The sequence below is a fragment of the Bactrocera neohumeralis genome, chromosome 3 (assembly GCF_024586455.1).
Source record: "Bactrocera neohumeralis isolate Rockhampton chromosome 3, APGP_CSIRO_Bneo_wtdbg2-racon-allhic-juicebox.fasta_v2, whole genome shotgun sequence".
Lineage (NCBI taxonomy): Eukaryota > Metazoa > Arthropoda > Insecta > Diptera > Tephritidae > Bactrocera > Bactrocera neohumeralis.
The window spans coordinates 29,229,889-29,257,144 of NC_065920.1; the positions used below are offsets into that span (position 1 = coordinate 29,229,889).

General features: G+C 37.4%; 3 protein-coding genes across 3 annotated transcripts in view; 1 reads left to right on the top strand and 2 right to left on the bottom strand.

The window, feature by feature from the left end:
• The window catches only part of LOC126752903 (villin-like protein quail), a 35,272-nt gene extending 16,696 nt beyond the window's left edge, over positions 1–18,576 (bottom strand). Inside the window, exons 1-2 of the mRNA XM_050463938.1 lie at positions 18,370–18,576; positions 15,201–15,323 (exon numbers count right to left, since the gene is read on the bottom strand). Of these exons, the coding sequence (XP_050319895.1) occupies positions 15,201–15,245 (45 nt within the window). The 5' untranslated portion in view covers positions 15,246–15,323; positions 18,370–18,576. The remainder of the gene's footprint in view (positions 1–15,200; positions 15,324–18,369) is intronic.
• Positions 18,577–19,877: 1,301 nt separating this feature from the next.
• Positions 19,878–22,539, bottom strand: LOC126752909 (elongation factor Ts, mitochondrial). The gene is made up of 4 exons (XM_050463946.1): positions 22,443–22,539; positions 21,853–22,112; positions 21,542–21,790; positions 19,878–20,533 (listed from the first exon to the last, which is right to left on the bottom strand). Exons 2-4 carry the CDS (start codon positions 22,006–22,008, stop codon positions 20,021–20,023), a joined length of 918 nt encoding a protein of 305 aa, XP_050319903.1. The 5' UTR covers positions 22,009–22,112; positions 22,443–22,539; the 3' UTR covers positions 19,878–20,020.
• A 354-nt stretch (positions 22,540–22,893) lies between these two features.
• LOC126752899 (dynein axonemal heavy chain 7) overlaps positions 22,894–27,256 on the top strand; it is a 51,631-nt gene continuing 47,268 nt past the window's right edge. The window contains exons 1-3 of the mRNA XM_050463924.1: positions 22,894–23,173; positions 23,234–23,456; positions 23,523–23,738. Coding sequence (XP_050319881.1) covers positions 22,894–23,173; positions 23,234–23,456; positions 23,523–23,738 — 719 coding nt within the window. The remainder of the gene's footprint in view (positions 23,174–23,233; positions 23,457–23,522; positions 23,739–27,256) is intronic.

The following is a 27,256-nucleotide window of genomic DNA, read 5'->3' on the forward strand; positions in this document are numbered from 1 at the left end:
TCAATGTCATGATGCGTGTGTAGCAAAGCCATTTAGTCCGTGGGGGTGGGAAATGCCCCCCATTTCCCCCCTCTGAATCCGCTACTGCTTAAGCTCTGTTATAAAATTTCTAAGATTTTAATAAACGAACTTAGTAATGATTTGACATATAGAGGGTGTTCAGACTAGAATGTGCAGATTGAGCTAAATAAATAATAAATTCCGATATCATACTTCGTCAGAAATACGAGGGCTGCTATATATATTCTGGCCTAGGGCAACACTAAGTGTTGCCAGGTGCAATCTGACATTTCCATTGGAAAGTTTGACATTTTTAGCATAACATCACTCAGAACGTTTTGTCATTTAGTCGTGAATTGTTTTATTTACAGGGAATTAAAAAATTCATCTCGGCAAAAAAATGGAATTAACTCGTGAACATTTTCGTGCGATCATTTTTCACAACTTTCGACGTGGATTATCACGACAAGAGTGCATCGATGTACTAAAATCTTTGTATGGCTATGAAGCACCATCCTATAGCACTGTGAAAAACTGGTACAACGAATTCAATCGTGGCCGACGCTCGCTCAAAGACGAATTCCGTGAAGGTCGTCCAAAAACAGCCGTTGTGCCAGAAAACATCGATGCCGTACGTGAACTGATAATGCAAGACCGTCATGTAACATACCTTCAGATAGAGGCATGCCTATGCATTTCTCCCACCAGCATACATTCGATATTGCATGAACACCTGGCCGTAAAAAAGGTTTGTTCTCGTTGGATCCCGCACAATTTGACAATCGCTCAAAAAAAGGCTCGTGTGGATTGGTGTAAAGAAATGCTGAAAAAATACTATCGCGGTGCTTCAAAAGACGTTTATAAGATCGTCACAAGTGACGAATCATGGATCTATGCGTATGAGCCCGAAACAAAACAGCAATCGACAAAAAAAAAAAAAAAAAAAAAAAAAAAAAAAAACATTTTCGTTGATAAATATGCCTATTTACATTATTAGGCCAAGAAATATATATATCAACCTACGTACATATGTTAGAAATAAGGGACAGACTAGAGTACATTAATTAAATTGATTTCCCTACTTTTCACTTATAGCGTAAATCACCGGTTAATTACACAACAACGCCACCAGAGATTGCTGTTAAAGTTCCTATAAGTTTCTTAAGACCCAATCGACAATTCTAACCGAAACTCTAGTGTACAAGTGATCATTCATTTTAGTCTTCCGCAAGGCCTTATGAGTTGCACTGTGTGTCTGTGACTTGCTACGTTAGTTACTCGTAATTAAGGAGGTAACTGTTTAAAGCCGTCAATAATATGGTACAAGCGAATGCATTTACGGCTATATATTTGACAGCATTTACGCATGCGTGCTTCGAATGGTTTCTTTTACTATAACATTTATTTTGCCTTGTTTCACATTCAACCAACATGGGGGATCGGAAGATAGAAGAATGACAAAGGCTCTCAGCAGATTGCTTGGTTTTTCTGTGCTTGCAAACTTGATTCAATTTACTTGTAATTGCGGTTAATTAAAACGGAATAACCCTACAAGAAAAATTACTATCATCGTGATAGTGTAACATAGCTTGGAAATTAGTCAAGCTCTATAGAAGATCATATTCGATCATCCAAACAATAAAATAATTAAATGCGTGGATTATTCTTTTTCTTCTTTACTGGCGTAGAAACCGCTTACGGGGTTATAGCCAAGTTAACAACTGCGCCCCAATCGTTTTTTCTTTTCGCAAGGTGATGCCAATTGTAGATTACAAGCGAAGCCAGGTCCCTCTCCACCTGGTATTTCCAACGGAGTGGAGGTCTTTACTTCTCAAGCACCTGTTGGCAAGAATTATTCTGGGTTGAATTTCGAGGATGACATTATTGTTGGTATTAATGCTGGTTCTAAGATGGACGAAGTTATCTACGACTTCGAAATTATGACTGTCAACAGTGACGTGGGTGCTTAGTCGCGAGTGCGACGTCTGTTTGTTTGATGGCAGGAGATATTTCGTTTGGTGCTCGTTCACAACCAGACTCATACGCTTCGCTTCCTTATCCATTCTGGAGAAAGCAAAACTAACGGCGTGAATGTTGAGGCCAATGATATCAATATCATCGGCGTACGCCAGCAGCTGTACACTCTTATAGAAGATGGTACCTCCTCTGTTTAGTTCTGCAGCTCGACTTATTTTATCCAAAAGTAGGTTGAAGAAGTCTCACGAAATGGAGTCGCCTTGTCATGGATTATTCAGACTAATAAAATAATTAATGATAGGTACTACTTAAAGAGTTTTCTGAGGGGTTTGGTATCAGCGGGTCTTGTAAGAACCCTACCGGAGAATTGTTTACCAAAAAAAAAGGATTCTGGTTGGCCATACTTAAAGGAAAATGATAACAAAATTGCGACCGCGAAACGGAGATCGATGAGGAATCAGACACAGCATTTTAATTCCCAGGAAAAAATAATGGATATAATTAGTCAGTTAGCCAGACCGAACTTGTGTGCATAACAGAAGGTGCCAATTGGGCTTCTGCTTTAACCAGCAAGTCCATAAACCTTACTGTGGATAGCCAAGCGGCAATAAAGGCTTTCCGTACAGCCAACACTCAGTCTATCAGTCTCAGTGCGTTAAGTTATGCAAGCAGGCAGGTAACTCGGTTATTGTAATCTTGGTATTGGAATACGTAGCGAGTTGGCTCAGAGACAGATGAAAACACAATTCCCTTAATCTACCCCAGACCATTCAGCTTCTGCAAGGGTTGTTAGAAGCAATGGATCCTAGACGAACACCTCAGGTCTTGGAACAGAAGCAGCAGAGGGCATACTACAAAGCTATTTAGGGTTGTGTTGATGGTGGATAGACCAAAAGCTCTATCGCAGCGCACCTATCCATGAAATCTCACCTTCAAAAAATGAGAAAAGTAGATTCGGCGGAATTCAGGCAGGGTCACTGAAACTATGAAACTATATTCTTTGCGAATGCCCTGAAGGCTTTCAGCCGGATAAGACGGGATATATTTCACGGTCTCCAATGCTACTACTTAGGATATATCATATTATTTCTTTTTCCGTTTAGTGGCAAAATACTCATACAGAGCTGGAGGTTTCCCTGCAGGGCAAATTGCATGCCTGCATGCCTATGTTTCTTGCGAGTACATAGTTGCTCAATAACAACGCAAAGACGCCAAGGTGTTTATCGTCTTCGCTATTCGCTGCATTTATCCAAATGCATACGGCTGCGCCTAACGGTTGTTGCGTCTCAGCAATTAAGCTTTTGTTGCGTTTCAAATTGAGATGTGGGCTCTGCTCCGTGTGCGGTGCACACGCAACCACCAGCGGCCGCAAGCAACAACAACATGCCTTATATTGGTTATGATGGCGTGTAATTGTTTCTTTCTTTTTGCTGTTTCTTGGTTTATCTTAACCGCAATATTGACGTGTTTTTGATGCGCTGAGCTCTGTGCTCAAACAAAATGCATACAACAACACCAAAAGAAACATCTCAACATCTCAGTGCGTTTCTGTATTGTTTGATTGCTTGTTGGTGTTCGTGGTTTCGTTTGTGCTCTTTGCATAAATCACAAATAAAACGCACAACTTGCCGCATTATTGCACGCAGCTTCATAAAAAGCGCACTTTCAATTTCGATTTTTTTTGTGAGCTGAGAAAGGCTGCGAGAAAAGCGGGCGCCTCGGCCGCGTTGGAATGGCGATATAAAGAAATTTCGAATGCGCGTTTTTCCTCTTTTGTATGCAAAATCATAAAGTGGCTATAGCCGATATGATTGTGCTATTTTTCTGTTTCATCCATCTATCCGTTGTGATAATTATGCGAAGAAATTGCTGGCGATATAATAACCCACCAAGATTTTGACTGAAGCGTGAGATGCCGCAGTGCTCCAACAGCATGGCAAGCTGTTGACAGCTGTGTTTAGAGTGCGCAATCGCCGTTTCGAGTTTATTGAACCTTTCGAAAAAGGCAAAACTTAATTGCAATAATTTGTATAATTTGTAATAGTTAAATCGAAAATTACCAACAAGAAACTGTGTAAATTTGTATGCATATCAGAAAATTATGTATATACGTACACTAGGTACTAATATCGGTTCATCGAAACTTGAGAAATTTAGTAGAGAGCAACTGTCTGTTGGCGGCGCAGAAGACTGCAGGAAATTTTTAGAGCTGGGCACCAGGGAAACAAGTGGAGCATCTCTTGTGCACTTGTCCCACTTTGGCAAGATTACGCTGTAAGCATCTGGAGTCCCCAAGGTATGATACATTGGAGGAGGTATCGATAGTGAGGCCGCAGAGTCTGTTAAAATTCACGTCAAGCGCAGGCATCCTAGAGGATCACTACCGGAACTGAACTCCATCTGGTATCGCAAAGGTCCAAAATTAGTCTATACGTGGCTTATTGGCCTACCAGTTTGACCTAACCTAATACACTTAACTCAAAATTTATAGTAGTTGACGAACTTGAATCCTTTCAGTAATTTCCCTTTGAGCAGCCTTATCGTATATTTGTATGCTTCTCGCGGGTGTTGACTGGGCCTTCGCTGCTGACACCATTAAGACTTGACATATGAATTAGCTTCTGGAGCAAACAAGAGGTACATCTATCAATCTCTTCCTCGCAATTTGCTATGCATACGGCACTTGAGGAGGGATGTGTATGTGATGTATGTGATCCGAAATTGTAAAACGAACAGAGGAAGATATTGAAACAAAAAGATAGTTGTCCTTTGATAGCGAAACAACTGGGCCGATAAAACAACGAAGAAAAGGGACTGCAAGGCCAAATGCCAAGCGCGATCCGCGGAAACCTTCAACCTCTAAGGTGACAGCAACGGCCAGCGAGATAGCTAAGAGGTACTTCATCGTAGCGCTCATAGAACGCAGCAAGCAGTCGCTCTTCGAAAGAATGGATGGAGCCTCGGGTACACCTATGCGAACTTTGCTGGCTTATTGGGGTAAAAATTCTAAAATGTAAACAAAATTCCTCGCTGGTGAGTGTAAAGGAAGTTATTGTGAAGCTTCGAGTCCTGTGAGACGTAACGGTATTTTTGCGTTCTCAAAAGACAAAACTGTGATGTGCAGACGGATATTGGAGGGTGCTGAAGGTCACTAACTCCGGCAAGGAGTATGACAGCTTCCTTCAAATAAACAAGTTGCCCGAGAATATTTTATAAGGAATATTCGGGAAGATGGCGTGTACCTTTGCTCCAATAAATGCAACCCGGCTGAAATTTGAACATTGAAAACACACTGGAGGAGCGACAGGTGAAGAAGAATCTAGGAGAGATCTTAGTTGCAAGACGTTAGTAATGGTGAGTCGAAGACTTAACCCAACTCCGAGAAGAAACCCGAAATTAACAATGAAGGTTCTTGGTAGATGCGGCTGATAAGGCGAAAAGATCCTTATGTTAGGCGCAGACGCTAATGCGCACCACACAGTATGGAGTAGCAGAGATACCAACGACAGAAGTGAGTCTTTACTAAACCAACATATATTGAAATTGCCTCTAAAAAACGTTCTCGGTGTAACACTGCGTACCAGCAAACATGTTTAAAATTTAGTTTTCCAGTTCTGACCATAAGTCTGTGGGATTTCAAGCAAAGTTTTCAGCCTCAATACAAATTAGAGCTTCAGAAACCCTAAGAACATTAAATGACATTTGTTGAGTAAGATATTATTGCGGAATTTAACTAGACTCGGGGAATATGATCAAATCTCTGAACTTGAGAAATTAACAGTCACACTCATAAACATTCTCAAAAAAGGATACTACATGGCGTGCTCTCTTGGTATATGAAAGTATGGTTCGAAGCCAAGCTTGCCAAGATAATGATGAGTCTTGCTGCAGGGAATATAAAGATGTACTAAAGGAGTATAAAAGGAGATTCGTAAAGCTAAGACATTTTGTAAAGCTATGAAAGGAGAGTCGTGATAGTTACGCATATTCCAGACTTAGTGTACATCCCCTCCGATATCGCAGAGTTGACATCGTCCATTTGAGGGTGTGGTTTCCTGACAAATTGCGGTGATTTCGGTGATGACGTTGTGGAAAAGTAAAATTTTTCAGTGGAAGTTTCTGCCGATAGATGTATTTTCCATGGTTTGAACATTTTCACTCCCTGTCGAAAAGTTACAAATCTAACCCTGACATTGGCCTATTTCTTTGGCATAATGAAATATGTATACACATAAGTATGTATGTGTAAGGTACATACGAGTATAATTTGACAATAACTTTGAATGAGCTCGTTAACGCGCTCGCAAAATCTAATTAAGTGGGCTGAAAAGCTTCAAGTTTAAATTGTTTAAATCTGTTTTTTTAAGTGAATTTCAACATTTGAATATTTCAGCTGAGGCAATCAAACTCATTAAAGTTGGCAGCAACTGTTTTCATTTTATTTACACTTCCCTTCCCACATAAAAAGTTAGTAGCACAGTTGAATGTAATTATACTTATGTACATATAGTTATTTATTCTCTGACATTCCAAGCCTTTACATATTTGTTGTTATTAGTATGTAAAGTAAACATTCAGGGGTCAAAACTGTTTTGGTTAGTTGCTGCTGACCCGCAGCATTTTTATCTGGCTCATTGTAAAAGTCTACAAGCAAATGCCTCTCCCCTCGAAGTCGAAGTCAATGGAAAAGTCAAGAGCAGCAGAGTTAGTGATCACATTAATAGTGGTATAGGTGGAGATGTTGTTGCCAAATTTCCATTGGCAAATTCAAAAAAACACGAAATATTTAATTTAGAGTTTGTATGAAAGGTGGCTGAAGTACTATATTAATCTAGGTATATACATATGTATATACATACAAGCATACACACATACGCAACTGTAGCTGCAACTTAAAGTGTTGAAGTCGTTTGCATTTAGAAATTTAGTGTAGAAAAAAGGTTTGCGAAAACATGAACTCATATTTGATATGTAATTAAGGTGCACTCAATCTATAATTTTATGTTTGGGAAACTCTGTACTTTCATTTAAGTTGTTTTTATATATTTTAGCAACGGTTTGTTACATTTTAAATTCCTTATTAACAAAAGTAAGGCGTAATTACAACTGTAATTTTGCGCAAAAATATGGCAAGGCTAATTATTATAATGAGCCCTTCTACAGAAAATGAAAGCTACATATATACTATTTATGCCCTGAACATGGTGAGTTAAGTTTGAGGCGAGGAAACGTCGTAGATCTTGTATATCAGTTTTCGAGATATTGATCTGAAATTTCGCACACGATCTTTTTCCCCAAAAAAGCTACTAATTTTCCTGAACCCCAGATATCGGACTACTATAGCGTATATAGTCACATTGTCACATGTCATACAGCGGAATTCAGTTATTTTATAGCATATACGTAGGTTGCTTTCTATATTTCGGAAATTGGCAACACTAGTAGAAAACTAGAAACTTATAATTTTATCATAAAGTTTCACATTTTTGATGGTATGCATACTCAGAATGCTTTGACATACGAGCGCTATTTGTGTTGTTAACAATCACTTAAAATATTCTTCTCGAGCAAAAATTTTACATAGAATTTACGGCGTGGATTAACTCATCAGGAGTGCATAGATGAATTTAATTCAATTTTTGACAATGGAAGTCCATCAAAGATCTCTGTTTATCGATTTGTGGTGAATTCAAACGAGGTGGTAGATCACTCCAAGTCGAATTTCAGGAAGGTCGTCCAAAATCAGTGGTTGTACTGGAAACTATCGATGCTGTGCGCAAATTGATATTACAAGATTGGCATGTGACCTATCGTTAGATTGAGATAACTATGGCTGTTAATGGAACTACTCTACATTCAATATTTCATGAACGTTTGACTCTGAAAAAAATTTGTTCACGTTCAGTCCCATACAATTTTTCAGTCACTTAAAGAAAAGGCTCCTGTCGATTGGTCGATATAAATGTTAACAATATGCGATAGCGAAACTTCGAAACACGTCTATGACATCGTGACAAGTAATAAATCGTAGATTTTCGCGCATGAACCCGAAAGTAAACAGCAGTCGAATGTATGGGTGTTTCAAGATGAGCCGAATCCAACAAAAGTTGTTCGCGCAAGAACCACTTTCAAGCAAATGGTTGCCCGTTTTTTTAAAAAAAACTGTAGATGTCGCAACCATACTACTGGAACAATACAGAATAGTAAACTGTGAGTGATATACAACCACTTTTTTGCCAGTTGTCGTTCGAGAAATCAGGAAAACCAACCGCCGAATACGGATAACTCTTAACCACGACAATGCTAGCTCTCACACATCGACTGAAACAACTGTATTTTTGAGCACTGCAAACATCTATTTGCCGAGTCATCCTCTGTAATAGTCCTGACTTGGCACCGTATGACTTCTTTTTATTCCCGTTCGTAAAAAATAAATTAAGAGGTCAACGTTCGACACCTAAAGAGGTGATTGATGCGTTCAAAAGGCAAGTTTTGGAGATACCTAAATTAGAGTGGCAAAAGTGCTTCGACAATTGGTTCAAACGCATGAAAAAGTGTATAGATCTAAATGAAGAATATTTTAAAAAATAATAAAGCGATTCTCGAATCCTAGTTGTCATATAAACTGATCGATCAAATTCAAGTCCTTTTTTATTTGACAACGTATCTTCACGAAATTCAATTTCCGAACATATTGTGCTGATTGGACCATTATAGATCGTATTATAGCTTCGGTGCAAATGAACGTTGAACGCTTTTCACAAAGCTCCAAAAGAGCATATTAAGATTATATGAGCAAAATAACTTTTTTAATGAAGACTTACTTAAATACGTGTGGACGGAAAAAATAGCCTCTCCACTGGTAATATAAAAAATAGATCACCTGTGGTAAAAACACGGTACATGGCCGGTGGTGAGTGATCACTACATGAATATTAATTGCGACAATAAAAACTCTGCATTGGGTTGCAAAGGGGTATTATAATAATCTCTGTATTCATCTAGGTTGTAAGTCCATTAGATATTACATAAAATAATTATCAGCCTTGGGTTTTTATCAATTTATCACACTGTATGTATAGTATAAGGCATTGTTGGAATATTCGTGAGTTCAATTCGTTTAAGCAGTTGCTTACGGTTCAGTGACTTTCTTTAGCCATAAACTTAGCTCACGCTGTTGGTAAAAGCATTACTTTCGTAGTCTTAAACCGAAAGTATATGTTTTCCTCTTAATTAACCACCAACTTAAAGACAATAATAAAATATATTATAAAAACGAATGTATTTAAAACTGTTGGAAAATATTTAAAAAGAGTTAAGAAAGAGCTTAATGTTTTTTGAAGACTCTCTTTTAAGCGCGCATTGTTTTATTTGTTGTGGTGAATAATGAAAAGTAAATATGTTGTTGGCTAGAGTTTTTAAAATGCTTAAACATATGCATAGCTATGTGCCAGTATAATTACGAAAAAATAAAATAATAACAGTTCGTATTTGGTGCAATCATCAAAACCCTAAGTTTAATCGTGAGATCTGTAGACTCTAAAATTTGCTTCCCCGGAATACTCCAATGCTGCGATGCATGCAAATTCTTATTCGAAAGACTCTAATACTCCAATGATGCATGCAAATTCTTATTCGAATCATGTTTGTACATTATCAAATGGTTTTCCATACAAGAACTATTCCGATCGGCGGTCCGATATTTTCTTCCATATGTCCAACAGTTTATGTTATAACTGAGGTTGTTTACAGGGTTTGTTCGGAATGTAATAGGACTGAGTCGATTTAAAACAAATTTATTGAACCAATCGTTACAATTCTTTAACAACATTTAAAATAGCCTCCTTCTGCGTCGATGCAGGGTTGCCAGCGCGATTTCCAAGCATTGAAGGCGTCACGGAGGGCATTCTCCGGAATATTCTTGAGAGCCGAGGTGCATGCTGCTTGGATCCCCTTTCATCGTCCTTTTCAGGCAAGGAAACAAAAAAAGTAGGGCAGCTGCGGAAGCGTTGAGATGCCGGCCTTCGTTAGGTAGCTGTTTACGAGAAAGGCGTTGTGAGCCGGGGCGTTGTTGGTACAACTTCCAAATCGGATCCTATTGACCCTTCGCTTGAGTTTCTTGCGGACTTCCACGTAAAATTTGGCGTTGACGGTTTGTCCAGGAGGAGAAAATTCATGGTGGACGATGCCTTTGATGTCAAAAAAGACAATGAGCATCATTTGTCGGTGTTTGTCGAAGTCGCAGGTCTCTTGCCGGCCCTCCAAAAAGGCTTGGTGCCACCGAAACTTTGAATTTTCGGCTTGAACCACTCACAAAAAAAACGTCGCGCGAAAATGTTTGTCCTGACTCTCCAGGTGTTCGGATACAACTGACCAGGCGCTCGTTCGTTAGCTAGGAACGCCCTCTACCGAGTGCAGTCGGTGCGCGCACGCTCTGAAGTAGAGCCGCGGCGGAAGAAAATCAGTTCTATTTACTTTCCGGAAAACCCCTGTTGTTTAATCAATATTTATAAATCCATTTAAGTAACTTTAGCAACGGAGACCTAACCTCAGACTGACTGACTGACCCCTACCATATTGTAATCAGATATTGGATCTGATTTTCCGGTCTTTCTTTATTACTGTACGTATTTAACTCGGTACCCAAGTGTTGTTCACTATGTTTCAAATTAAAACCACATTGAACGCCTCTCTGCATAGTCTAACACAATGAATCATTCCGATCACTTATTGTATGTAGGGTCTTTAGTCCCGCTTGCCTATAAAAATTTAAGTAAAATTGACAGAAGAGTTGACACGTTGTTTCAATTATGACGTTTCGTGTTGTTATCATTCTTCAGGTATATGACATTTCTGGTATTTTATATTATGTATATGCGAACTAGGCCCTGAGTGTTTGAGATATCGATCCGCAATTTGATACAAGTCTGTTTCTCTCCAAGAAGCTGTTTATTTATCGGAAGTGCCGATATCTCACCACTATAGCATACAGCTGCCATACAAACTGAACGATCGTAATAAAGTATTTGAATGGAAAGCTTTTTGAGGAGATATCATCAAGAAATATTGCATGATTTATTCTCCGAAAAAATTGTTCAGATCTGATCACTCTGGCATATAGTAGCCATACAAACTGATCTATCAAAATCACGATCATGTAAGAAATTTTTTATAAATTGTATTATAGCTTCGGTGCAACCGAAGTTAAGATTTTTCTTGTTCTATTATTCACCGATCTGCGTACATGTTCCCATTGATGTATATTTGCTACTGACCTAATTACGTCCACGAAAGCTAGGGATAGCTTGGCCACTGCACAATTGTTGAAGCGTACACATTCTTATTGTGGCTTCCAGATCGCTTGGCGCTCGCGGTTATTTCTGTGCACCACAGTAAATGCTCACATACATTTACTTGTATATGAATATGTATGAAGCTACCTGCCCCGAAGTGAGCTTGTGAGAACTTTGCTGACCAGCGCTGATTATTATTTGATTGCCGGAAGTACGGCGCAACGTCTCCAACTAGACAAAAGTTGCTTCGCATGTACTGCGTATATATACAGACATACATACATATATATATGTATGTATGCAAATATGTATTTTAAAACTACTTTTTGGTTATTTCTACACAGCTTTCTTTGGAAAAGTTTTGTTTACCGTTGCCTTAATTAAAGTTGTTCATCTTCGGTGTGTAGCGTTCTTCTCAGATTTGAGATAAATGCAAATAAATTTGCCCCTCACACTCATTAGTGAAATCATAGCAATTAGTCACGAACGTCTGTTCTTTTTATCTACATATATGTGTGTATGTATGTATTATATATATATATCATATGTACTATACATATATGTGCGTTATGTGTTATGTGCTTCGTTTGCTTGACTTTTATGTGCTTATTGTTTTGTATCGTAAATATTTCAATAAGCCTTGCAATATCATTGTCCTCATGCGGACATCCCTTACACTCTGCACTCCTCTCATGCCAAAAAGATGCGAATAATAATCATAAAAAACACCATCAATGGCGCTGATAAGCAAATTAATGTGTATCCGCACCCAAGACTTTTTATCAATGTCGGCACAATACTCGTATCAGCATGTGTAAATTGATAAAAAATAACAAATTAACTTTCCATTCAGATTGTTTTTACTTTCAGGTACGCAAATGCATTCACACAATTTTGGTCCCCGTATCTTCTATGTTGCATTGCCCCAATCATTTATCTAACTATTGATTTTTTGTTATGCCTCAGTGTTTTTGTTTTTGTTTCGACTCCAGCAATTGTAATTAACGGTTTCATTGATTTCTGACACATAATTCAATAGGAATGCGCGACATACATATTTACATACATTTACGAGTATATACATATGTATTACCGAACTTCATTGATAGTGAATGACGAAACACGATGTTGTTTTACGTGAGCCCTCATAATTATAAATTTACATATGTATGTGATTCATCCTATGATTCCCAAGGTTCATACATATAATGTTTAACCACAAGAGGTAACGTCCTAAAAAAGTGTTTTAATCAAAAGTTTACAATATGCGTGTATTTGAATGAATAGTTGCGACTTAGTAAAAACGTAACTGAAAACTATTTTGAAAATAATGCTCCCAGGATCTGATTGGATCTTCTTTTTCCTTATTGGCGTTGACACAGCTTACGCGGTTATAGCCGAGAAAGCAGTTGTTATGACCAATTATAACAATATCATCGGCGTACGCCAACAGTTGTACACTCTGTAGAAGATTGTACCTTCTCTATTCAGCTCTGCAGCTCGAACTATTTGCTCCACCAGTAGACTGAAGAAGTTGCAAGATAAGGCGTCGTCTCGTCTGAAACCTCGTTTGGTATCGAACGGCAGGGAGAGAGATCCTTCCCGGTCATAACGGAGCTTTTGGTATTACTCAACGTTAGTTTACACAGCCATATTAGTGTTTAGTTCGGCCGGAAATCCATCGGCACCCGCCGCTTTGTTGTTCTTCAGACGAGTAATTGCTATTCGAACTTCTTTATGGTCGGACAATGGAACGTCTGCTCCATCATCTGTGTGTATACTTTTGTATTTTATGGACTACATAATAATGTTTCATTGCTTCTTACACTTAAGATCAAATTTGAAACGGACAGGTCCATATAAACAGCGCGTCATAAACTGAATCGATAAAAAATCTTTTACTAGATTTGTGTAACATTTTTTTGTTCATCAGTTGTCCTCTCGTTCCAAACATGTGCTCAGATGAATCCCATATAAAAGTGCTAAGGCATAGATTGAGGAAAAAGTTTCATTCGAGAATTCCTGTTCTACCAAGTCATGAAAGTGCTTCTTGAAAAATGATACACATAACAGAGATCGTGTACATTATCTTTACCGATTATAAGTCGGTGTCGTTCTGGCTTATTGGTTTTCTTCAAATTAAACAAAAAGTACAATTAAAGGGTCTAAATGAGGTGCTGTGCGAACCAATAGATAAATTAATTTCCCTGAATGTATCTCAAAGCACTGAAACCGATAACTAAGTGAACTTCATAATTCAAAGTAATTCTATTCATTGTTTGTATTACCTAAAACTAATCGAGATAGATACAGGGTTATACATATAAGTTTATATAAATGTTTAGGCTGACGAGACGAGTTGAAATCCGGATGTCTGTCTGTACAAACTGTAACTTGAGAAAAATTTAAATATCGTAATGAAACTTGGTAAACGTGTTCCTTGACATAAAACGGGGGACGAGTTCGTAGATGGGAGTAATCGAACCAATGCCATGCCCACAAAACGCCATTAAACGAAAACCTATAAAGTGCCATAACTAAGCACTAAAATCTAATTGTTACTGGGATAGGGGATTGCAGGTACCAGTGGCACTTGTGGGCTAAAAAATTTAAAAAAAATGGGAGTGGCACCGCCCTCTAAGAGGTATTTCCTAAAGCATTCAAGCTATAATAACTAGATTCGTTCAATACGAGCGCTGCTATATATATTCTGGTCTAGGGCAACACTAAGTGTTGCCAGGTGCAATCTGACATTTCCATTGGAAAGTTTGACATTTTTTAGCATAACATCACTCAAAACGTTTTGTCATTTAATCGTGAATTGTTTTATTTACAGGGAATTAAAAAATTCATCTCGGCCAAAAAATGGAATTAACTCGTGAACATTTTCGTGCGATCATTTTTCACAACTTTCGACGTGGATTATCACGACAAGAGTGCATCGATGAACTAAAATCTTTGTATGGCTATGAAGCACCATCCTATAGCACTGTGAAAAACTGGTACAACGAATTCAATCGTGGCCGACGCTCGCTCAAAGACGAATTCCGTGAAGGTCGTCCAAAAACAGCCGTTGTGCCAGAAAACATCGATCATCGATCGATGCCGTACGTGAACTGATAATGCAAGACCGTCATGCAACATACCTTCAGATAGAGGCATGCCTATGCATTTCTCCCACCAGCATACATTCGATATTGCATGAACACCTGGCCGTAAAAAAGGTTTGTTCTCGTTGGATCTCGCACAATTTGAAAATCGCTCAAAACAAGGCTCGTGTGGCTTGGTGTCAAGAAATGCTGAAAAAAAATATGATAGCGGTGCTTCAAAAGACGTTTATAAGATCATCACAGGTGACGAATCATGGATCTATGCGTATGAGCCCGAAACAAAACAGCAAAACAAAAAAAAAAAAAAAAAAAAAAAAAAAAAAAAAAAAAAAAAAAAAAAACCATTTTCGTTGATAAATATGCCTATTTACATTATTAGGCCAGAAATATATATAGCAACCTACGACTAATCCCTTAAGTACCCCTACCTACAAAGATAAAAATTGTCAATATCAGACCATAATTGTACAAGCCTCTAGATACCGGAAATATGAACCCCTATGACTTGTATGACAGTTTTATTTAACCGAAAATATGTGAGATATATAATAGAATGTCTGTATGTTAAAAATGGGTTATATCGAGTTAATCTTTCCTTAACCACCAAATACCCAACAGGAATATTTTCAAACTTTCGGCTGACTTTATACCGCATATATCGGCAAATATATGTGTTATCTTACCAAAATTGAGAGAGGTTAAACAGCGCCACTACAACTCTATTGTATAGAATTGTCTGGAGTTTTCATTATTTTAATTTTAATTTTTAAGCAATTTTTCGAAATAAAGTTGTTATATGTAAAGATATTTGCTTACTTACCTGCCTGATGAAATTGAATTGCAGCATTGCTAATCGTTGATTCATCGCTTCGTTCTTACAAAAGTTACAGACTTTCCTTTTTAAGTATGTCACAGGAGGAAAAAATTATTTGATTTTTTAACACTGGAGAACAAAAACAAAACAATGAATACTTAATTATTATTTTGCAGCAAAACTGTGAAAATCCAACTGTTAATTATTAATAACAAGGAGTATGTACTTTATATACATATGTATATATATTCCACTGGTTTCATTATTTAAAATACGATTTCTCTAACATAAACTTAATGGTGTTTTGTTAAGCGAAACAAGAAAAAACGTTAACTTCAGCTGCACCGAAGCTAATATACCCTTCACAGATTACATTGGTGCCTTAGAAAATAATTTATACCAAATTTCGTAAATATATCTTGTCAAATGTGAAAGTTTTCCATATAAGAACTTGATTCCGATCGTTCAGTTTGTATGGTAGCTATATGCTATAGTTAACCGATCTGACCAATTTCTTCGGAGATAACATTGTTGCCTTAGAAAATAATCTATACCAAATTTGGAGAAGATACATTGTCAAATGTGAAAGTTTTCCATACAAGAACTTGATTCCGATCGTTCAGTTTATATGGCAGCTATATGTTATAGTGGTCCGATATCGGCCGTTCCGACAAATGAGCAGCCTCTTGAAGAGAAAATGACGTTTGCAAAATTTCAAAAGGATATCTTAAAAACTGAGGGACTAGTTCGTATATATACAGACAGACGGACGGACATGGCTAAATCGACTCAGCTCAACATACTGATCATTTATATATATACTTTATAGGGTCTCCGACGCTTCCTTCTGGGTGTTACAAACTTCGTGACAAACTTAATATACCCTGTTGAGGGTATAAAAATGGAGAAAAGTGTATTTTTACATCCACAACAGGGTGTTTGTAACAGCCAGAAGGAAACATTGGCACCTCAGAAAATATGCCAATAAATGATCAGCGTGGCGAGTTGAGTTTATTTAAACACGACCTTCTGTCTCTCTGTCTGTATATGCGCGAACAAGAGATTAATCGATATGAAAGTTTTACAAGTCAATTTCTCCCGAGAAGCTGCATATTTGTCTGAACCACCGATATCGGTAAATATAGTACTTGGCTATCATACAAAGTGACCGTTCAAACTCACGTCCTTATATGTTGATGTCTTTGATATGGATTTTTGCCCAAGATAATGCTTGCTTGACGATAGACCAGGGGATCCATTGTCTGCCCATGAAGAAGTTCGAATAACAATTACCCGTCTGAAGAACAACAAAGCGACGGCGGGCGATGGATTGCCGGTCCAACTATTCAAATATGGCGGTGAACAACTGATAAGGAACATGCATCAGCTTATGCGTAGAATATGATCAGACGAAAGCATGCCCAACGATTGGAATTTAAGTGTGCTCTGCCCAATCCACAAAAAGTGAGACTCCACAATTTGCGCCAACTACCGTAGGATAAACCTCAACATCGCATTTAAGGTTCTATCGAGCGTACTGTGTGAAAGATTTAAGCCCACCGTCAACAAACTGATTGGACCTTATCAGTGTGGCTTTACGCCTGGAAAATTAACAACTGACCGGATATTGACCATGTGCCAAGTCTTAGAAAAGAGCCGTGAAAAGAGGATCAACACACACCACCTCTTCGTCGATTTCAAAGCTGCTTTCGACAGCACGAAAAGGAGCTGCCTTTATGCCGTGATGTCTGCATTCCCCAAAAAACTAATACGGCTGTGTAAACTGAAGTGGAGCAATACCAAAAGTTCCGTCAAGATCGGAAAAGATCTCTCCGAGACGTTCGATACCAAACGATGTTTCAGAAAAGGCGACTCGTACGACTTCTTCAATCTGCTGCTGGAAAAAAATAATTCGAGTTGCAGAGCTAAACAGCGAAGATATCATCTTCCATAAGAGTGTACAGCTGTTGGCGTACGCCGATGATATTGGTATCAAAAACAAGGATAAGGCAGCTTCAGCTTCGAATCCGAGCTGTCGATTTCCTCGGTTAACTTCGGTTAACCCAAAGCTATAATACTCTATAAATAAAAAAAGAAAAGCAGCGAAGCAAATGGGTCTGGTAGTGAACGAGGACAAGACGAAATATCTCCTGTCATCAAACAAACAGTTATCGCACTCGCGACTGGGCACCCACGTCACTGTTGACAGTCATAACTCGAAGTTGTAGATTATTTCGTCTATCTTGGAACCAGCATCAACACCAACAACAATGTCAGCCTCGAAATCCAACGCAGTATATGTCTTGCTAACAGGTGCTACTTCGGACTAAGTAGGCAATTAAGAAGTAAAGTCCTCTCTCGACGAACAAAAACCAAACTCTATAAGTCACTCATCATCCCGTCCTGCTATATGGTGCAGAGGCATGGACGATGACAACAACTGATGACTCGACGTTACGACTTTTCGAGAGAAAGGTTCTGCGGAATATTTATGGTCCTTTGAGCGTTGGCCACGGCGAATATCGCATTCGATGGAACGATGAGTTATATGAGATATACGACGACATTGACATAGTTCAGCGAATTAAAAGACAGCGACTACGCTGGCTAGGTCTTGTCCTTCGAATGAACGAAAACTTCAGAACTTCACAAAATTTGTTAATATTATTGTCCCAGGCATCGCTATAATATCCGAAGAAGATAGGACCACTTTGGCATAAAATATAAAGCAAAATCAAAATCTTTTTTATACCCTTTTACCCTATAAGAAATACATCTATAAAAGGTATTGCAAGCGCCTATGCTAGTAAATGTATATTATATAATATGTATATTAAATCCCTAGAGTTTTGTTGCCGAAGTAAAACAAATGTTTAATTAGTGCAGGTGGTTTTCCTTATGCGCAATTCTGGCAAAGCATCTGCACTGCTTTAAATATTATTAGCTGAAAGTTTTTTATAATTTTTGTTTTTCAAATTATTTTTTAATATCCATATACATATGTATGTATGTAATTAGTGAAGCTTTCTTTGCATTTTTCACGAGTTTACTTTAAATCTTCTTTCATCTATAATCGATCACTGTCACCGTCAAACACGACATTCGTTGCACTTCATTAACACACCGTTACCGTTTTTATAATTTCTCTCAAATTTCAACTCTAACGAATATTCACCTGCTGCTGTCCTAACTTCGAAGTCCTAAAACATGATTTTTCAGAAATTATTGTATTTTGCCCTTTCGGCCAGCGAAACCGTGGAATTAATGCACAAGCCACTTTATAATAAAACAGGCGTAATTTTTTCGGTTTTGGTTTTAAATTTAAATTAGTGTAATGGTGCGTTTATGCGAGTCCGGCGATGAGTGCGTGAAATCAGAAAATTCATAACTGAGTGCCCGACGAGCAGCGCGCGAACTTTAATTACATATCTGCATATGTTTTTCAAACTCCACTAAACCTAAACAACAATGTGCCATTACGAACAACAACAATTGCAACAAAAAAGTTTTAGAGACCTTTAATGTCCGAAATGAAATGGTTTTGTTATTGTTTATGTTGTTTTTGCTACTGTTATTAAGAGCTAAGTTTTATGATTTTATTGTTGTAATCTTTAAAGCATTTTTCCATTGTTTTGGTGAGCAGAAAAACTGTGTGCTGCTGGTTGCTGGTAGACATTTAGAAATGGAGCTGAAAAAGCGAAGAGTTAGTAAATGTTTTGTTTTTATTGTTGTTGTGGCAGTCACTTTTTGTGGATAATTATTTCGAAACATACACACATACATACATATATACTTATGTATATTTCGTGAAGTGTTGCGTTAAATTTTAGATATACATATGTATATAATTCAAAAAGTATTCGGGTGACCTCTACAAGGACACGTTTTATGACTATTAAAAATATATGTATATACGAAGTTCAGTTTCCTTAAATTTTTGATAAAAATATTTTTTAATATTTGTGTAATGTTTGTATACACATTTTGATGTAAATCAATTTTTTTACAAAATCTAAAAATTAAAATTAATTCTAATAGGAAAATCAAATATTCCCAATTTAATACAATATGACGTAATTGCACTAGCAAGTACAAATCCATGGCTTAGAGGTTACACATAAACATGTTCATACAGTTGGATCCATACGCAAACATGCCGCCATGCGATGCCGTTGAACGCATTTGCCATTGCCCTAGTAGCTGACTAAGCATTCCCCCTTTTGTTCTTTAATTTTATTCTACACACTTATTTTTGGTTATAATCACAGTATTGTGTACTCTTATTATGAATATGTATGTACATATGTATGTAGAAAAACACATAATAGAGAACATTTTAAACTCCCCATAACCTGCATAATTTCTCTCACCTGTTCTGTTGGTCTACCTGTGCACATGCGTTGTTTCAAAGCTTAAAAAAGAGGTCTTTGGTTAAAGGCGCTCATGCGTAGATCCGCCAGCACAGAGTGTGGTTGAACCGTGTATACACATATATACATAAATATACATATGTATATAGTGTGACAACTCTAATCGGTCGAAGGGTTGCTGTTTATTTGCTAGTCGATGTAAATATGCTGTTATATACAAACATACATATGGGTCTATATAAAGTATGTTTGCTTGTACTACCACATATAAATGTATGTACATATGTATGGTGGAACGAACACAATAAACGTATTATTATTTTTGAAATTTATGGAATTGTGAATATTTATTTTTGTTCATATTTCTATAAATTTAAATTTGAAATTTAGCACTGACTAAGTTTAAAACAACAATTCATGGATTATATAACATTACAGATTCGCAAGCATACGGCATTAATTGCTTATTTCAGCCTGTTCCAACCGCTCATTTTTTGTTGCCTCCCCGCATTCGTATCGCTGATAATCGATGATTGTCACGTTATTTTCCTTTAGGACTTCGTTTACTGTGCGATCGGGGTCTAGCAAGTACTCTTGGTGTATGAGACATGTCTCGTCATCTTTATTAGCCACTGGTTTATCCTTTCCTTCTTCGCCAATCTTCACGGGGTTTAGACCAACAATATGCTGGCAAAGATTTTTCTGAAGTTCATCATCGACTTCAGAACCACGGAAAGCCACAATTGTTCCATATTTGCCGATTTGCGTAGTGTTCTCGGCTGCAGCCACATTCGTGGCTGTCGGGTGAGCATACCCGGCTAACTGCAAATCATTGCTGGTCTTAAAGCATATCGCACGTTTAATTGAAGCATTTTCTCCCACAGTACCAATGAGTAATGCCAGGTGGTCCCCTAGTGTTTTGCCATCTGCCATCCGGAGGTTCTTCAGCGCTTCAGCTTCGAATCCGAGCTGTCGGTTAAAAAAAAAATTAAATAATGAAATTAGTAACGATATTGAATTATGTAGTGCTTAATTTAAAGAATCAAAAAATATAAAACTTATGTTTTGTGTACAGAAAACATATTTATAATTTCAGACAGAACCAACTTTAAATAATAAATTTCTTGTGTTAACTTCGGTTGTCAACATCAAAGCTATAATACCCTCAATAATAAAAAGAAACTAAAAAGATTCCATACAACTGTATGCTATAGTGGTCCGATCTGAACAACTTCTTCGGGAATTTAACTGATGCTTTGGACAATAACAGCAAATTTCGGCAAGATACAAGGGCATAATTTTGATAGTTCAGTTTTTATGGCAGCTATATGACATAGTGCTTTGACATCGGCGGATCCGACAAATGAGCAGTTTCTTGAAGAGAAAAGGACGTGCGCAAATTTCCGAATCGATATCTTAAAAATTTATATATTTTTATATATCGATGATATATTTACTATTATATAATATAATTACAGAGGTATTTAAAGCAAAATGAAAAGTGCTTTAATTATATGATCTTAAAAATCTTACTTTAAGCCAGCACCAATAAGCTTTTTGGAAACCCCTTTACCAAAAAACTTAGCCAAAAATTCGAGTTCATTGGCGCCGTGATCTAATTGTGTGGAGGGATTTAGGAGGTGTTATAAAATAATAAAGTTATATGTTGTTGATACTGACGCTGTACTCATTCGACTTCATGGTAAAAATATTACGGTTTCAAAAAAATTAACAACAACAACAACATTTGACGATAAAACAGTACCGCCTAAACACCTATTAAGTGTATAATTAAATTTCGAAAGAACGATGCGGTTATTTTCTATATCTGCTATATTATTTTCAGGAGAACCTGCATTATCCTATATCCTCTAGCAACCCATACCCATATTAACCCCGAATGAGACTGTAACGCCAAATTAATTTCATACGTGCCAAAACTTATACTAGCCCATCATTAAGCTACTCTTTCCATACCTTCCATAAATCTCCATCGAAATCTGTAGTTTCAGTGTACTTGGCACAAATGCGTGACACGTGATCGACAAAATTCTTGAAATGCTCGTTGCGTGCAACAAAGTCGGTTTCACAGTTGACTTCCACCATAGCACCGATGTTGCCATGAATAAGTACACCTACTAAACCCTGAGCTGTTGTTCTTTCAGCAAGTTTTGTGGCTTTTGACCAACCCATACTTTGGGCTTGTTCGTTCAACCATTTTTCAGCCTGTAAATACAAAAATTTCGTAAATAAAGCACTTATAAATTAGTAGCTCATTTATTACTTACTGCATTGATGTCGTTATTATGTTTTTCCAGTGCTTTCTTGCAATTGGCGAATGTGTAGCCGGTCTTCTTGCGCAGCGTGGCCAAAGCACTCTTCTCAACACCGGCTAAGGCTATACGTGTGGTGTGGAATGCGCGGGTGAATTGTTGCAGCAACATCTTTATTTCACTTAAATAATTTAGCTTCCTTATGAGAATATAAACAACTAACTGCACTGCTTCAAACTTGTTGCCTGCCTACTGGAACGACACGTGCAAGAGAGCTGCCAAGGAAACCAAAAGTTACATTGTTTCAATGTTTATTCATAGAAAACAAATGCAAATACAATAAGCAACTAAGAGCCGAAGTGAGTGCATTTTTTGAGTGAATTCGAAAAAATATCATTTGAAATAAACTACACATAATAAAAACACGCAATTTAGTTAGAAATCCAATTTGTTAAAACTGCTATATCCTTAATCAACGAATCACTTGTAAATTTGTTAAAACATTTATCATGATATATTAAGTGGAATTGGTGTGGATACACAAGAACTTTTGAATAAAGTAAATTCAGCCACCGGTAAGGTTCTTGTTATTTTATTTTTATTACTTGTTGTAAAATAGTATAAAATAGCCGGTAATTACATTTTTGCAGTTTTCCAGTTTTTTTGATTGCACAATGAAATGTGTGCGATTATGGCTGTCAAATTGACATTTGTTGTTGTTTTAACACATCGCATTTTATCAGCTGTTTAATTAGCGAAGGCAGAGAACGTAGAATTCTACGTTAAATAAAAAATCAACAAACAGATGTCGCGATTTGGCAGATAGCGGTTTTGGTGAGATTCATACTTTCTAAATTTGGCGGTATTGTTAAAATTCTTAAAGTGGTGAAGTGTATACATTGTGTGGGGTGAATTATTCACTTGCTTTCAGTTCATTCACAAAGCTTTTGAAATAATTTCTGTGCCGATCACAACGTCTATTTGTAGAAAATTTATTTTCTGAAATTTATTGAATTGAACAAAGAAAATATTTTTTTAAATAACAGCTATTACAACATGTCTCAACCGTCTACTTCTACCGGAGCCGTTAAGCGGCCCTGCTCCAATTTGAAATTAGTCTACAATCGTCCCAAACCGGATGTCCTAAACAGCATTTTAAAATCTCGCGCTAATCCGCGCTACCGATCACGACGCCTTTGGTACGAGCTGAATATGCCCGAGTGTACGTCTGCAATATTCGATGGCCGAATGATTTCCACGTCTCTGCCGGATAGTCTCTTGTGCCATACACGAGAAATGCGCTCGAAGAATAAGCAGAAAGTTAGGAAGAAAGAACGTAAGTAAATGTGTTCATTTTGGAAATGGCTTCTAACTCTGATACTTATCCGCTTCACAGGAGTTCGCACTTACATGGAGATGCGCTTGGAACGTGAGAACTTTCGCAAGAAATTAGTGGAACTAATTGCCTGCGAAGACGAGGACGTCGAGATGACACCAAGCGAAGGCGATGATAAGTTTCCGAATAAAGAAGAAAAACAAATGTTGCGTTACTACTATTACATCAAGCATGGCATTGACACAATCCACGTGGCCCCGATGGGCAAACGTTTGCTGAATAGGTGGGTGCTTCTGTGGAATCAATATCTTAAACCGTATCATAAAAATAAATAATATCCTTTTTTAAGAATTACAATGCTCATAAGACCGGAGTTAAATAAATGGCGTACCGAACTCAATGAAACGATTAGTGAAATTAAAGCGGACTACACTTTCGCTATGAAAAAAGCTGTTATTGATTTTGTTTTGAATAATTCATTGCCGAGCTTACGCAAAGGTCAAGAGCTAGCTTTGACGCCAGAAAGGAAGGAAATCAAAATAATGATGAATCGTTGGAGATATCGGTGAGTTTCAAAGTCGATTTTTTTCTTCTAATTTTTAGTGACTAGCATCATAATTCAGCTGTTACTTAAAAATCTTACTTAAACGTTCAACTCGTAATCGAAGTACGCGGCCGTCTTTTATGTACCGTTGTTGTTGTTGGAACGGTTATCTAGCCTCCGTTAGGATGGTAAGGTTCAGATAAGTTGTCATCTAGGTCATACAACGATAGGCCCAAGATCCGTCTTGTTTCGAGGGGGTCAGGCCATAGGGAGAGGGGTGTCAGCTGTGTAGGTTAGCTGTGCATGCAAAGAGGGAGTCTCGTTGAAGGTTGGTTATATATTTGATATGCAGGGATCGATTCTGGATAAGTAGGAGTTTAACCTGCTGCAGTATTCAGAACTCAAGGGGTTTGACTCCAAGTATGCCATTTACTGGGAGGGAGTCGGTGAAGATGTTTATTGAAGTGCATGTCTGAAGTTAGTTGTGTCTGGCCGGCGTATTGTCTTATGTCATCGACGTAGTTGAGGAAAGACCTCTTGATGCTCCTTGGTTCCGCTTCAGGCAAGTGACTGCATGGATGGTTCATACCAAAACAAACACTGTGTAACATCACTGTGTAGGTGTTTGATAGTAGACATCAAGAGGCATCCTGTTATAGTTCGGAGCGCAGTGTTCTGGCATGTACTCTTCTTTAATAATGTGTTATACGAATAATGTAAAGATTTTGCTTTGATTATTAAGGAAGAGTATGGGCTCTCTTCTCTGTCGTTATCACTTCTGCTTTCTAACTGTGCTGTTTATACGGTTCTTTAATTTGAATTGAAAGAGAGTACCTTGTAATCAAAGAACATCAACTCAAGTGACCTTTTGCTAGAATCATGATTAATATTGAAGTCAATGATAAATGTTTTTTTTTAGCGTTTCTTTTTCTAAATTTAAAAAAAAATTGCAAACTTTGGACTTTAGCAAACTCCAATAAAACTAATATTATCGGTTTTTTCCAAAATAGACATAATTGTACTTATAAGAAATAAAAGTGGTTACGGGTAATAGTCAACAGGGATATCGCTGTTCTCTCTTTCTCTCTATCTTTGCTAGTATATTGCGCCACTAGGGTGATGATGAATAATTCAACCTTTAAGAATTTAATAACTTTTTTAAAACAATTAGTACTAAATGTTACCCTACGTTAGGTTGGGTTAGGTCGTCGCATAGATAAAAATTCGATGGATCTGACTTGAACAGCTTACCAATAAATTTCTAAAAGTGGATCACCAGAACCTCATAGCTTGATACGTCTACCGACATATTTTAATCTCAGTCTGGTAAAAGACGAGCAATGGAGGAGAAAGTGACAAAATGAATCCACGCCGTTTTCCTCCATATAGCTGTGGCAAAATGGGCCCCACAAAATGAACCTATTGGATAGTGTCCAGTTCAGTCAGAACACTTAACACTAGTAGTTTGGTGATTAAAGTTGTTATTGTTTACCAGCGCTTGTTCAGCTCACTAGAGGTTCATAAGTCCAACGCCAGAACGCAAACCGATTTTTTCGACCTTTTCAGTCGGATGAAAATAAGGAAAGAGTAGGAAGCTCATCGATTTTGCAGTTTCCAGAGCCCAGCAGTGAACGGGCTCCATTCAAATCTAATAAGGAGAAGCTTGAAGTAAAATTGAGAGCAGATGCGATTTTTGGGAATTGTTGAAAACACCTGTCAATTTTCTCCCGACTCACGGCACTCGTTAACGAGCGAAATTCATGTATTTTTTTTTGTTTTCGGATCATTGTACTCGCTATCGGATACCCACTTTCGAAATTTGATATCTCTTCATTCGATAACGTGTTCTCGTTTGTACGAAATAATCGCAATGTCACTCGTTAGCTATTTGAGAAAAGTTATAGTACGAATTAAAAACCAAAAGTTTTCAATAAATCAGTTACAAATAATCGGAAGCACAGTGTAAGTTATTTTTCTAAGTTATGGGATCCATTGAAACTAAAACTTAACGCTGCCGTGCCATCGATGAAAGATGCTAAAACTTGGCGAAAAGAACCATAAATAACAATAATTAAATACATAAAATAACAAAGAGGTATTTGCTGATCAAAAGCACCATATATTTAAAAGGATAATTTAATTAAACAAAGCTTCGAAGCAAAAGACTGGCGGTGGTCCGTACAAGGAAAAACTCTTAACTGTAGAAGACGAGCAACATCTCCAAGCTAAGGGGATAGATGTTGCAGTAGAAGGGTTGACAACAGTTAAATCTTTTGCAATGTAGTGCCAAAAGAAGGTATAAATGAGTCAGTAGAGATGATCATTAACAGCGTGAAAGAAGATGAAAATCCGACACCATACACCAGTCGCAGTGATACAAAATCAACTAAAACGAAGCCCAGTGTCGAAAGCGAAAAGCTTTCTCTTTTAAAATTAAATTTACGCCCATAAGAAGAAACGCAAACCCATATCAATAAAAATTTTGAGAAATTAATTGCTTTAAAGGAGAGATCCTGCAAATAAGAGAAGAGGAATATAAAGCAGATATGCAAATAAATGCTGCGCAGTAGCAGATTAAAACTCATCAGCTTGATCTTTTAAAGAGAAGAGTTCAGAAATAAGCATCAATATTTCCGACATGTTAATTCCAAGTTCTTGTTTTTATTGAAAATATATTTATTAAAACAAAATATGAATTCAAGATGTTCTTCTACTAAATCAGCTGAACTTGTATAAAAAAACATGTCTGGTTAATTTTTTTGAAGTTTAAAAATCATTATATTAGATATATGAGAGCTAGATGTCATCCATTTTTAGCATCAGGATGTACAATTTCCTTAAGATATCAAATCACAAATATCTTTAGACTTGACATACATCAGAGACATAATTTGTGCTTAGATTTAGGTTGGGTTAGTCTGATAGGCTAATAAGCAACGCATAGATCAGTTTTTGTATTTATTGATGCAAGATGGAGTGCCGTTACGTAGTACGTACTTCCATATTGAGTTTAAAAATGGTGCGCTCTACTCCTCGTGGTATCTAGCATATTAGCTGTTGTATTCTCTAATTCACTTCCTTCTGAGATTGCATATAAACCAGTCCACCATAATGGGGTGAATGGGAAAATACACCAGCCTTCGCTGGATGGCGCCTTCTTGCACTGTCAAGTCTCAGCCAGCCCAGAGGCAGCTTAAGATCACGGCAGCGACAACCAATGCCCAGTCGGCACTGATGACGGTGAATGGCCGTTCCCATAACAGTCGGATTTACGTAATTGGACCCGTATTTTTATATGGCCAAGGAGTGAAGGATATATGAACTACATTAGAGTGATTCAAAAAAATTTTTTTTTTTTTCATTTGGTACTCGGAAAAATAGGTTCCTAGACACCTGTACGAAAGCCTCTCCAAACATGAGTTTTTAATTGTAACGGGAAGGTCCTTCTACAAACAGTTTTCTATTTTTTCTTATTATCAGATAGAAAAATTTATATCTCGCTTCCAACTACTTGAAAAAATATCTTGTTTCTTAGATTT

Excerpts from the sequence above, each read along its gene's own strand:
- LOC126752909 (XM_050463946.1), bottom strand. The coding sequence starts at position 22,008 with ATGTTGCTGCAACAATTCACCCGCGCATTCCACACCACACGTATAGCC. Across the intron at positions 21,791-21,852 it reads ATAATAACGACATCAATGCA|GCTGAAAAATGGTTGAACGA; the intron begins GTAAGTAATAAA and ends TTGTATTTACAG. Across the intron at positions 20,534-21,541 it reads TCGATGGAGATTTATGGAAG|CTCGGATTCGAAGCTGAAGC; the intron begins GTATGGAAAGAG and ends TTTAACCGACAG.